General features: G+C 38.7%; 1 protein-coding gene across 1 annotated transcript; it reads left to right on the top strand.

Moving 5' to 3' along the window:
• Positions 1-7,290: 7,290 nt before the first annotated feature.
• On the top strand, positions 7,291-11,289 carry LOC123541859 (uncharacterized protein K02A2.6-like). Its single transcript, XM_045327482.2, has one exon. It carries the CDS (start codon positions 7,291-7,293, stop codon positions 11,287-11,289), a length of 3,999 nt encoding a protein of 1,332 aa, XP_045183417.2.
• Positions 11,290-13,719: the final 2,430 nt, after the last annotated feature.

Genomic DNA, 13,719 nt, shown 5'->3' with positions numbered 1-13,719 from the left:
GTATATGATACTGTACTACCACCAATAACATCAGTACTGCATCTAGAGCTAACCGTTCGCTATCGTGTAGCTGTTAAGGTCAGAGACCACCAATTCAAAACGTACTGGGAACTTACTGGGATACCTGGGAATAAGGTAGCATCTGTGCGTTCTGATTGGTCAGTCATGTAAACAAACCCAAGAAGTGATTTTTTTTTTCAAAATGGAATATTTTTACTGCATTTACAGTATTTCATTATACATTTTGACAAAATTTGCTACATTTTATGTGTATTGAAAAAAGTTTCATCAAATGAATTTCTCCCGCCATGATAACGATGTAAACAGAGGGTCATCTCATTCACACGAAAATTACATCTACATCTACATCTACATGTTACTTCCAACAATCATTAGCGATTATGACTGGAAGGCGCTTGTCTGGGCAGTGTTAAAAAATGAGAAAACTCATTAGGTGCAAAGAATAAAAATTACTACAGGTGCTAAGTTAAAAACATAGTGAAGGAAGTTACTGCAGATGTGCAGTAGCCAGCCGCTCAGCAAATATGTTGAGGCTGGGGCTGGACTGTACATAGTGAGGAAGGCTATTCCATAGTCTGATTGTACGGGGGATGAAAAAGTTCATGTGGTATTGAGTACGGGACTGTGGAATTAGGTAGTTACGGTTTCTGGTCGGCGTTAGATGGTTATGGTCGACGCATACATGATTCGTTCGGATTTTGTAGAAATAGATGAGAGAAGATTGTACGCGCCGTTGTTATAAAGTTTGACAGTTTAGGGTGTTAATCATCTGGGTTACACTGCTTGTATAATTATAGTCGTTAAAGATAAACTGTGCAGCTGATCTTTGCACGTTTTCGACTTTGTAAGAGAGGGACTTTTGCCAGAGGTGCCAGATGGATGAGCAATACTCGAGTTGTGGACGGACATAGGTGTTATAGGCTTTCTCTTTGACCTTTTTGTTTGTTGTCTGAACATTAATTTCTTTTGATGAATTTAAGAGAGTTGTTTGCTTTACATGAAATAGTATTAATATGTTCAGACCAGTTTAAGTCTATATATATAGTTAGTGTAACACCTAAGTATTTAGCGGTATCGGTAGATTTAAGTTGCTTGTCATGCAGGGTGTAAGGAAACATAACAGGGTTTCCTTTGAGTAATTCTCAGCACCTCACACTTGTCTGGATTAAATTCCATTGACCAGTCCCGTTCCCACTTTTCAAGGGCGAACAAATCTTTTTGTAGTGTTTGGGCATCAGATGAGGACTTGACTGTAAGGTATACTATGGTATCATCTGCAAACAGTCTTGCCTTACTTCTAATAGAATCTGGTAGGTCATTAATGTAAGCCAGGAAGAGACAGGGCCCTAGGACAGATCCCTGAGGGACACCGGACAGGACAGGCAGGGTGTCAGAAGTGCAGCCGTCTACAACTACTCTTTGGGTTCGGCCCTTCAAAAATGACTTTATCCACTGTGATACCAGAGGGTGGACACATCAGTTTATTGTGATCAACCTTGTCGAATGCTTTGCTAAAATCCATTACTATTACATCTGTTTGTTGACCTTGCTCAAGGTTGTCATAAACTTCTTGTGTAAAGCTGATCAGTTGTGATTCACAGCTATGCTTAGATCTGAAGCCGTGCAGGTACTGGCTTAGGAGGTCATTAGTGTCAAAATGTGTCATGATGTTGGAGACTAGAATGTGTTCCAATAATTTTGAAGCTATGCAGGTGAGAGATATTGGCCTGTAGTTACTGGCCTTGGATTTCGGGCCTTTCTTATACACAGGGGCGACAACTGCACTTCTCCAATCTGGCGGGACACAGCCAGTTTCCAGGGATGACCTTAATATAATTGTAAGGATAGGCGCTATCTCGTGGTGTAGCTCTTTTAGAACTCTTGGTGAGAGTTCATCTGGGCCAGAGGCTTTGTTAGGAGAGAGCCCCTGCTTGAGTTTATCAACACCCTCTTCTGTAATGGAGATCATGTGCATATTGGGTGCTGAAGTGTTTGTAGTAACTTTTTTGCAGAGTTGCTTCAAACTGAGTGGTTGTGGTCTTGAGAAGACCGACTCAAATTGCCTATTTAGTATATTGACCTTGGTGGCAGGGTCAGTATATGTTAGACCCTCATGCTTAGGAGGTGCTACACCACAATTTTCTGTTTTCTTATGTTTTATGAAGGAATAGAATTTCTTATTTTTACCTGGTTGTGAATCGTCCATGAATATGACTGATTCTAGGTAAGACCAGTACGAGTTCCTTAGCTGTTTTTGGATGCTATATTTAAGGGCTTTGAAAGTGTTGCTTTTGCATGCGGATTGGTTGGATTTCCTCAATTTGGTGTACATTTTATCACGCTTGCGGATTTGCCTAAGGATCTTGGGAGTTAACCATAGGATGTCAAAGCGTGTCTTAGTAGTTTTTGTTGGGATGTGTAGATAACTAAGTGGATTTAGTTCATCTTTAAACAAATTCCAATTGGAGGCGGGGTCAGAGTGGTCAGAATCAGCGAATTTCTTTCCAAACTCTGATAGGTCTCTTTTGAAATCATCCCAATTTGCTTTGTTAAAACATTTTATTGACCTTTTGGGCTGGAGGGGACGGCCTATCTTCATGTTGATTTCATGGAAGACAATGTCGTGGTCAGATTTACCTAGACTAGGGATTGTTTTAGTGCATTGAACTAGGGAAGGGAAGTTAGTGAGGAACAGGTCCAGAATATTCTCATTTCTGGTTGGGATCTTGACCATTTGTTGTAGATTAAAGGAATTTATCCTATCAATGAAGTCCTCATACATTTCCTTGAATCTGCATTTGGACTTGGGGGCCTCAGATGACCAATCTATATCAGGCAGATTGAAGTCACCGAGTAACCAAATTGTACTATCTTGGGGTACTTTAGAGAGGGATGACCATAACTCTGTGAGAGAGTCCTCATCATTTTCGTGGGGCTTATAGTATGTGCCAATGTATATATCCTTAGCCCCTTTGATAGTAATTTTCGCCCAGGACAGGTTGCAGTTGGTTTTCAGTTCAGGTTGTTCTTGAGAAATGAGGTGTTTGGAGATTGCAGTAAGGACACCTCCTCCCTGGCCTGAGGTTCTATCATCCCTGAAAACCTGGAAGTTTAGGTCCTTGGGGAAGATTTCAGAGGTTTGGATATCTGGTTTCAACCAGGTTTCCGTATAAGAGATGATATCTGGTTTGACCTGTTGTACTAATTGATGGAGATCTGGGATTTTATTTTTTATGGACCTACAGTTAATGTTAAGAATGGTTATTCTCTCGCTTTTGTCATGTTTGACTTTGGAGGGTTTTTTGACCTTTGTTTTGGGAGTAGAAGTATCTTTTGGGTAGGGTTTGAAATTTGGGATGTCTGAGACTGACCTAACTGACCGATCTGGTCGGTGACTCGCATCTAAAATGGTAGAACTATAATCTAATTGGGAGTATTTGTTACTATCATTTAGGGAGTCAAGGGATTCAATTAGGGAGTAGGAATAGTTTGCCTGTCCACAGTATTGACAGTGCCAGGCAAACCTTGAGTCAGAAAGACGATCATACGTGCTATCTCCGATACCTTGACAGTCTGTGTGGTACCATTGTTCACAGGTGTCGCACAGAATGCCCTTCTGGGTCCAAGTGACTTCCTCTTCACAGTGACCACATAAGTATTGCGATTTGAAAGTACTGTGTCCAGGGTTTAGTTCAATATCTGGGCATTGACAGACCAACAAGCAGTGTAAAAATACCAGGGTCGTTTTACCTAGGACAGGCCTACTCCTGCCCTTAACAGATCTAATAGCGTGGATGACACTGGCGTTCTTGGTTTGGACTCTCATTGACAAACCTGTAATATTGCTGGTGCTGACCAAGTCTGGGATCTGGTACTGTGCTGTTATCCTAAAACCAAGAACGAATATGAATAAAAACACGAGGGTTATGAAAAGTCTCATGTTTGGTTCAGCGGAAGTTACCTGGATCAGTCAGTGGGTAAACAGTACTGGCAGGGACTGTATAAAACAGACACGATGTCTATAATTAAGACAACCCGGTGTTGTATCCTGGAAAGTCCTCAAAATTAATTGTTTACCCGATTGGAGTCTTATTCGGATAAACCGGAAGTGACTGAAAAAAAAAGTGAAACCGGAAGTACTACCTATAATTCCACAGAATTCCTAATACTAAGAGAACGATGTAAATTAGTAGGATTTATTATTGCGCGATTAATTGGGCACTGTTTTACCTGTTTACCAAAGAGAGAGAGTGATTTGGGCCCTGAAAAAAAGTGAAAAAATAGTTTTGTTGTGCCGGAAGAAAAAAGACGGTGACTGCCCGACGCATGCGCAGGAATCAGGTAAATAAAGTATCACTATTCATATGTTTTTCGTCCGATATTTTGGTGGAACTAAGATAGTTCTTGAAAAACAATGTGATTGGATATACATGTTTCGATATATGGGAGGCCGTACACGCCATAATGTTATAATGAAAGTCTATGGGAAAACAATTGGTGTTCTCTACCCTTAACTCTAGTGCGAATGTGTTGCCACATCATTGTCATCCTTTGTACTTTTTAACTCATGTGCTTAAACTCATTTGCTTATATAATTATTTGTCAATATTGGGAAGAAGTTTATTCCGATTCGCTGCTGAAGCGGCCAGAATTTTGAATATATTGGCTGAAAACTTCTATTAATTCTCTCCTTGCCTCAACCCTGATATCAGCCAGTTCTCCTACTAGGGTGGCCATTGATATATTTCCACAACTAATGTTTTCTCTACATAGTATTGTCTCTATGTCCCTTTCAAGTGTCTCTCTTTGTTTTGAAAATCTGGCACAATGGAATATGTAATGTTGTGCTGTTTCTGGAACTTTGCATTGGCAGCACATTGCTGATTTTGTTGCATCAAGTTTTGACCAGTGTGCATTTAATCTTGTGTGTCCACTGAATAGCTGGTTGATTATACAAAAAATTTCCCTATTTTCCTCTCCCACCAAAGACCTAACTCCTGCTTGCTGGTAAACTTCTTGAATATTTTCAACATTTTCTGACAGACTGTACTTGTTGTTCCATTTTTCTTTTATTTTTTCTTTCATAATTTTGACTACTTCGATCTCTTGCATCTCTCTCCTCTGTGGTCTCATCAGTATCTGATGTACACATTTCAGATGCAGCTTCTTTTGCCTGGGAATCTGCAAATTAATTTCCTGTAAGTTCTTTATGGCCTGGGATCCAGTAAATTTCTATTTCATATTTTCTGTCTTGTAGGTTTGCCAAATATATCTTGATTGTGATGATGTTTTCTATCATTTTTGTTGGTACTTCTTTACAGAACACTGATGTTATTGCTACCTGACAGTCTGTAAATATATGTATCCTTTGGCTGTTGGACTTGTTACTTCAGTCAAGAATTCCAGAGCAATTTCAATACCAATAATTTCCACAGAAAAGTTATTTCCACTTTTGCTCATTGACCTTTTTAATAAAACTGGGATAGAGTCATAGCTATTTAAGTAAATTGCAGTCCGGCTCCACTTGGACCAGGGTTCCCAATGGCAGATCCATCTGTGAGTGCTAATATACAGTTATCTTTACAAGTGCCTAAAATGTCTTTTATATTTGATACCTGAATATCCTTTGAGTTATGAAAAGTTTCTGTGTGGACATACTCTTTTGTCCTGGATAACCCAAGATGCTCTTTGCTGTACTGGAATTCTTGTTCAGTGTTTTCTACCTGAATTCTTCTCTTACTTCATTGAATCTACTGATCATTAACTGGAATGTTTTTGGTCTGCCTTTTGAGTTCTGACATTCTGACAACCATGTATTGAATTCTTTTTTTTTAGAGGGTGTGTCTCTCTTTTTGCTGCTATTCTTACTAATTCCTGACACTGTCACAATTTCATATGAAGTTCCATTGGAGTGCAATTAGTAAGAATTTCTAAAGTGTCTGTACTGGTAGTTGAAACACATCCAGTTGCTTTTAGCATAGCACTTCTTTGAACCCCATTGAATTGTCTGTAGTAGCTGTCATTTGATGTTATAAATATGGGTGTTCCATAGTTTATCACAGGTAAGACCAGGGATTTGTTTTCTTCTGTGAAACTCTGGACTTACTGTGTCAGTCAGAGTTGTTCGCCTTGGTCGGTTATGTAAACAAATAAGCAGTTTAAACGAAATCTATTGTTTTAGATAATCAGTAAGGGGTGTAAACAAATGTATGTGCTATTGTTTTTATTCCTTTTCTTATGTATTGAAAAATAAATGAAAGTCATAGAAATTTATGAAATAAAGTATTGCATAATAAATTCCGCTTACTTTTGTTTGTACTATTACATGCACGGGATGCACTTGTAAACAATGGAGTGAACCGTGAAAGTCACATAGAGGTGAAACTTATATCATTCATCATAACTATGCCTTGCTCATGTGCCTGTAGACATCACGACCAGTTTAGTAATGGTAATGCAAGTAATATCCACCAAATTCGTCACAAAAAAGGAGTTGTCCTTAATTATATGAAAAAAGTGATCTTATTCCCAGAAATGCCAGTGCTATTTGTCAACTTTGTATAGACTATGTTAATGCTAATTTTTTCAGTCCTTGTGCCTCTAACGGAAAAACAGTTGGAAAAAAAGAGGAAGTTATTGATGATATATTGCATAATGATGATTTGAAAGAACTTGGTGATATTGCTGAAGCTATAGCTGAAAGAATATCAAGTGACATTGAGGAAGACAGTGTTTTATGTAGTGTTGATTATAGAGACCCAGGTAATTTGTCAAGTTTCAAAATCACTCAGTGGTTAAATGACAGTAATGATGTATTACTTAGGTTTGTGAAGTCTGCTGCAGGTAATGGTAACAATCCTAACTAAAAAGAAGTGTGTATTCTTACTGCAGTTGACAGTATATACAAAGCTAGACGCCTAACACACGTAGCCCCTTGCAATTTTGCAAGAATCTTGTAAATTACTATTTAAGTGGAAGTAAGGTTGTTGCACAATTAAACAATCGACAAACAGCTTGTGGTAATTGTAGTAAATTAATAGTTTTACACCTTAACATTTAGTGGTTCTTAACCTGAGTAAGATGACAACGATATTGTGTTATATTCTAATATGTGTACTAGTATTCGGAACTCTTTGTCTTTATCGTTGGTAAAAGGTCGATAGAAAATTCCGCCAAATAAATGTGTAAATCTTGAGAATTTCTCTGCTTATTGTGTTCCCAGAGGTGCATTTACAAAAGTGGCGACGAGTATAAACATTTGTAATCATCATGCCTTTGTTTGGGAAGATAAGTGAATTCCAGGATGGCCAAGAAAGCTTTCTAAACTATGAGGAACGGTTGGTACAGTTCTTCGAAGCCAACGAAGTGCCCGATGAGGAACTGGTCCCTGTTTTTCTGTCCGTGATAGGATCGACAGCGTATGGGGTCCTCAAGAACTTGGTTGCTCCTGCACTCCCCAAGGATAAATCTTATGCAGACTTGGTCAAACTGTTGAAAAATCATTATAACCCCAAGCCGCTCACAATTTCAGAAAGGTTCAAGTTTAATAAACGCAATCAAAAAGAGGGGGAAACAGTATCTGAATATGTAGTCGAGTTGAAACGATTATCTACACATTGTGATTTTGGAACATTTTTAAATGACGCATTGAGGGATAGGTTTGTCTGCGGTCTACGGTCAGAAACAATTCAAAAGAAACTGTTAGCCGAGGAGGAGTTATCATTTGATCAGGCCATTAAGATAAGTACCGCTATGGAAATGGCTGAGAAAGACACTGTGTCCTTTGGTGGTATGGCAGCGGCAGCTGTTAATAAAGTGAAAATTAAGTCGCGTCCTGTTTCAACACCGTCTGAGCCTAAACCCGTAAAAACTCCGATGAAGAAAAATGGGTGTTATCGTTGTGGTGGGAATCACCGTTCAGATTCTTGCATGCACAAGAAAAGTAAATGCTATAATTGTGGTAAAATTGGTCACTTAGCAAACAATTGTAGGAACCGGCAGTTTGCGAAGAACACTAACTTTGTCGAAGAATCAAGTGATGAAGAGCTTACTTTGTTTGTTTATTCTAATTCAGAAAGCAAATCAAATCATCCGTTTAAGGTGAATTTTATGCTTGATAATGAAGATGTGTTATTCGAACTAGACACGGGTAGTTCAAGAACTCTAATCAATGAACAAACTTACCGCGCACAACTAGGTGGTAATAATCTTCGTCCAACTAACATTAAGCTGAAAAGTTATTCAGGTCAGAGCATAGACACTTTAGGTGAAATTACTGTATCAAGTGAAGGGAAATTACTGACTGCTGTTGTTGTCAAAGGAAATAGGCCAAATTTGCTAGGTCGTGATTGGCTGAAACAAATAAAACTTGACTGGAAAACAATCTTTGCTAGTGTTAACAAAGTAGATAGCTCTGATCCGGTAGAAACTATGAAACAAAAATTCTCAGAAGTATTTGTGAAAAATGACAAACCGATTTTAGGTTTCAAAGCAACTATTCATTTGAAAGAAAATAGCAAACCATGGTTTCATAAAGCCAGACCGGTACCCTATGCATTAAAAGACAAGGTGACTGAGGAATTGAAAATTCTTGAAAAAGATGGTGTAATTGAACGTGTCGATAATAGTTCTTGGGCAAGTCCGCTGGTTGTCGTGCCAAAGGCGGACAAGAAAAGTTTACGACTATGTGGGGACTATAAAGTGTCGGTAAATCGTGAAATTAGCGAAGATCAGTATCCGCTACCGAACATTGACGATATGTTCGCGACCCTTGCTGGGGGTAAAAAGTTTACTAAGCTGGATCTTACGCAGGCCTATGCACAGCTAGAACTTGATGAGAACTCCAAGGATCTACTTACAATCAATACACACTTGGGATTGTATAAGTATAATCGGTTAGCCTATGGAGTGAGTTCAGCACCTGCGATATTTCAGTCAGTGATGGACACTGTACTGGCTGGTCTTTCTGGAGTGGTGTGCCGTATAGACGATATACTTATTACAGCTCCATCCGATGACGTGCATCTACAGCGACTCGAGGAGGTGTTGCGACGCCTTCATACACACAACATCAAGTTGAATGCCAACAAATGCGTGTTTATGGCAAAGAATGTAGTGTTCATGGGACATCTTGTAGATGAAGAAGGTATTCATCCTACTGACGACAAGGTAGAGGCTGTCATGAAAGCGCCAGTGCCTACCGATGTTGGAACCCTGAAATCTTACCTGGGACTCCTGAATTACTACGGTTCATTTATTCCGAATTTGTCAACAATGCTTCATCCGTTACATCAACTGTTACGTAAAGGAGCAAAGTGGGAGTGGTCGGCTGAGTGCCAAGAAGCTTTTGACCGCTCTAAGGACGAACTCTCAGGTACAGGGGTACTCATTCACTATGATGAACAGAAACCTGTGATTTTAGCTTGCGATGCTTCGGCATACGGAGTGGGGGCAGTTATCTCCCATGTTATGGAAGATGGAACGGAGAAACCGATTGCTTATGCTTCTCGGACACTTGCTCCAGCCGAAAGGAACTATTCTCAGGTAGAGAAGGAGGCGCTAGGAATCGTTTTTGGAGTAAAAAAATTTCACAAATATCTCTATGGGCGCAAGTTTTCTCTACTTACCGATCATACCGCGTTGACAACAATTTTCGGTCCTACCAGGGGGATACCTACCTTAGCCGCGTCACGTTTGCAGCGATGGGCTATACTCCTATCGGGTTACCAATATGACATAAAATATCGGAAATCGTCTGCGCATGGCAATTGTGATGGGTTGTCACGGTTACCTGTAACCAGTAGCGAGGTTGAAAGTACAGATGACTTAGTATCTTTCATTGAGGAACTTCCGGTTGAGGCAAGAGTGATTGCTGACGCAACTCGAAAATGTCCAATTCTGAGTAAGGTCATTGACTTTGTATTAAGTGGGTGGCCAAAACATAACGACGATCCCAAAATACGACCATATTTTAGCAAACGGTTTGAACTTGGTGTTGACCGTGGTGTGCTACTATGGGGTCTACGTGTTATAATTCCAGAGACTCTGCGGAATACTATTCTTTCAGAACTTCATGATCAACATCTTGGAGTAAACAGAATGAAATCGCTGGCTCGCGGTTATGTCTGGTGGCCTAACTTGGACTCTGAACTTGAACACCTTGCTGCCACCTGTGGAACCTGTCAGTCGTTGAAAGCACTTCCTGCAGAAGCACCGCTGCATCCATGGGTTCGCGCTTCACGCCCTATGGAACGAATTCATATTGACTTTGCAGACTTTAAGAACCATTCATTTTTGATACTAATAGATAACTACAGCAAGTGGTTGGAGGTTATACCAATGAAAAGTACCACCAGTGAAAACACTATAGACAAACTAAGATCTATTTTTAGTTACACGGGGTTACCTGAACAACTGGTTTCTGATAATGGCCCACAGTTTACATCAGTTACATTCAAGGACTTTGTAAAAACGACAGGCATTAGACACACTCTTACTCCGCCCTATCATCCATCGTCAAATGGGCAGGCAGAAAGGGCCGTGCAAGTAGTTAAAAACGCGTTGAAAGCCAGAATTAAAGATAATGCGAAAAGTGTAAAGTCAGTGAGCTTAACACATCTCCTTGCTGATTTCCTGCTGAAATATAGAATTACACCACATACTACCACCGGTATCGCTCCATGTGAACTGTTCATGAATCGTCAGTTACGCACGAGATTGAGTTTAGTGAAACCATCTAAGGACAGCAAAGTGAAGGACAGTCAAATGAAAATGAAAGCTGTTCATGACAAGTCAACTAAAATGCGAACATTTGAAAAGGGCGATCAAGTGGCAGTTAAAAGCACAATTCAAGGGGGAAAATGGGAGTGGCGGCCAGGCGTTATTCATAAGGTACTTGGAGCAGTTTCGTATCTGGTGAAATGTAACAACCGAATTCGATACTGTCATATTGATCATTTGGTTACCCGGCATGCAGAGTTGCCATTCAGTGAGACTTGTTCTGTGCCATCAAATGACTTAGTGGCTCCGGACGTTCATGATAATCATAAGTCCGTACTTTCCGAATGTTCTATTCCTACGACCGAAACTCCTGTGGAAGTCTCCTCTTTACCACCTGGACCAGTATCTCTGCCAGGAGAACCTTCGAACCCACCATCTCCGTCTGTGCCATCTACTGAAAGTACTGATTCTAGTCCAGTGAATGAAAGACCGAAACGTACAATCAAAACACCAAGGAAATTGAAAGACTATGTGTGGGAAAAACGCTAGTGCATACACAGTGTAAGGGCCATAATAATGCCCGTGGTGCACAACAGAACCTTGGTTCTGTATATCTGTCATTCACAAATTTGGATGTATATAAAACTTATATGCAAAAGATTCAATCATAAGTTTAATAGTTTTTATACAAGGAATAGAAACATAATATGGTGTCACCACTGTGCTTAAGGGTCAAAATAACACCCGTGGGACACAACAGAACTCTGGTTTTGTATTACAAAACATATACTTACAAAATCAGTAAGCTTGAATATGCAAAACTAGATTTTATACTTTGTGTTAATCAATAGTTAGTTCTTACTTTGTTTTCTAATGTGAACTGTTTTGATCTTGTGGAACTGATTACTGAACTGTGGTTTCAAAGACATATCTAGTCAAGAAGAAACAGTATTAATTTTTAACCAGTATTATGCTTTATTTGATTACATGAAAGAATCTTGTAATTTAATGTTTCTACTTTAAAGGGGGGAAGAGTGTAGTAAATTAATAGTTTTACACCTTAACATTTAGTGGTTCTTAACCTGAGTAAGATGACAACGATATTGTGTTATATTCTAATATGTGTACTAGTATTCGGAACTCTTTGTCTTTATCGTTGGTAAAAGGTCGATAGAAAATTCCGCCAAATAAATGTGTAAATCTTGAGAATTTCTCTGCTTATTGTGTTCCCAGAGGTGCATTTACAAAAGTAATTATAGCAGCTTACAACGCTGACTGAAAGCAAATGCCCAACAACCAGTGCAAAATGAGTGTAACAGTGATCAAATAACATTTTTTGATAATAATCAGCTGACTGCTAGAAACTGGAGAGTTACCTTTGGACACAAAACAACTGCATCTGTAATCACTATGCTTCTCCACATTACACCAGCATTATGTAGTAAGTTACAGGAAAGTCCACATCTTACTCCTAGACAGTGGTTGTTCCAGGAAAATAATAGTAACACTGTTGTCAGTATTAGGCATTATACAAAGGAAGCTGAAAGCAAGTTTGATACTATAAGAAATAGTTTCCTTGCAGTATGCTTAAGGCAATCGTTACAGAGAAAAAAGGAACAGACAACATACAGCAAAGGATAGATGGTAAGTTAATGTAACAGTTGATACTAAAAATAATATGAAAGAGGTGTTCTTATGTCCACATGTAGAGGTATAAACACTTTACCCTTTACTTTCGTCCGTGTATAATTATCTATATTAAATTCTAATTGACAATGCAATGACAAAATATTAGTATATCACTATGAGCGCTATGTTAGTCCGTAAATCGTAATACCACACACTATAAGTAACAATACATGGTGACCATGTTAAGACATATAATAAAAAGTTGTAACATTTACATTAAGTGTGTGCTATAAATCATCCATACCTTTTTACCCGGGTTGTTCTTTCAGTACATAATTTATTTAATAATTATAAAACATAAGTATAACTAAGAAAGAACACATTTATTTATCTTAACATTTATTGCTAGAACATGTATTTTTACCAGAATTAGTTCACTGGAACGCATCTAAGTAGTTATGTTTAAAGGGTTCATTGGTCCAATAAACAAGATAGGCTTTGCGGATCCCTATACATGGGCGACCAGTTGCCACCCGGATGATAAACCACATGTTAAAGTAGGAGAACCTGCGTTGTTATACCCTTGCTCATATGACTCTGTAAAAAACGATCTTCAGGTAATTCTGTAAAATCTTTGACAATTTACAATGTAGTTGTTATCATTATCCATTTCAAAAATATAAGTCCTTTCCATAACAGCCGTAAATTCAACTTAGACCTTTAACTGTGACATTACACATAATTATACATTTTAAAGATACATAAAGCACATAGTATGAAATTGGGTGATTTTTTGTTTTAATTTATATGATAACCCTTTTATTGAAGAACAATATCAAAATTTTATTTATATTTACATGGACAGCATGTACAACACCAGTGTCATGTAGGAGTAACAGAAGATGGACATGTGTAGGATGTGACGGCCTTCCCTACGTTCTAGGATCATGTTTAATCGGAAAGAATGATGATCTACGTGACATATTGCTTGTTCCCGGGCTAGGCCACATAGAAATGACTGTCGTAAAGGCTTGTTTCAAATTTCTTTTGGACGTTTGCCTGCAAAAATCTTGCAAAGATGCTTGGTTATCGCACAACACGTGCACTTATATGCTGTAAGGCTTGTACAGACCATCATAAGTCATGTATGATCTTAACAATTCTCTTTTACAGTACTATTGATGAAATATTAACTACTTACATTTCACAAGATCAAGCTCCAGTTGTATATAGATACATAGGCAGCTGTAAGGATAGAAATTTCTGTTTCGTGTGCGATGTCGTCTTTAACTACGTGCTGGTAATATTTGCATTTTGTTGTGGTATAAGGCGAAATAATACCGATTATGT

This window comes from Mercenaria mercenaria, chromosome 16, assembly GCF_021730395.1.
Source record: "Mercenaria mercenaria strain notata chromosome 16, MADL_Memer_1, whole genome shotgun sequence".
Classification (NCBI taxonomy): domain Eukaryota; kingdom Metazoa; phylum Mollusca; class Bivalvia; order Venerida; family Veneridae; genus Mercenaria; species Mercenaria mercenaria.
Note: the sequence above shows the minus strand (reverse complement) of the source record. Positions and strands in the feature narration are given on the sequence as shown.

Bases quoted from the DNA above. Each gene is read 5' to 3' on its own strand.
- LOC123541859 (XM_045327482.2), top strand. From the start codon at position 7,291: ATGCCTTTGTTTGGGAAGATAAGTGAATTCCAGGATGGCCAAGAAAGC.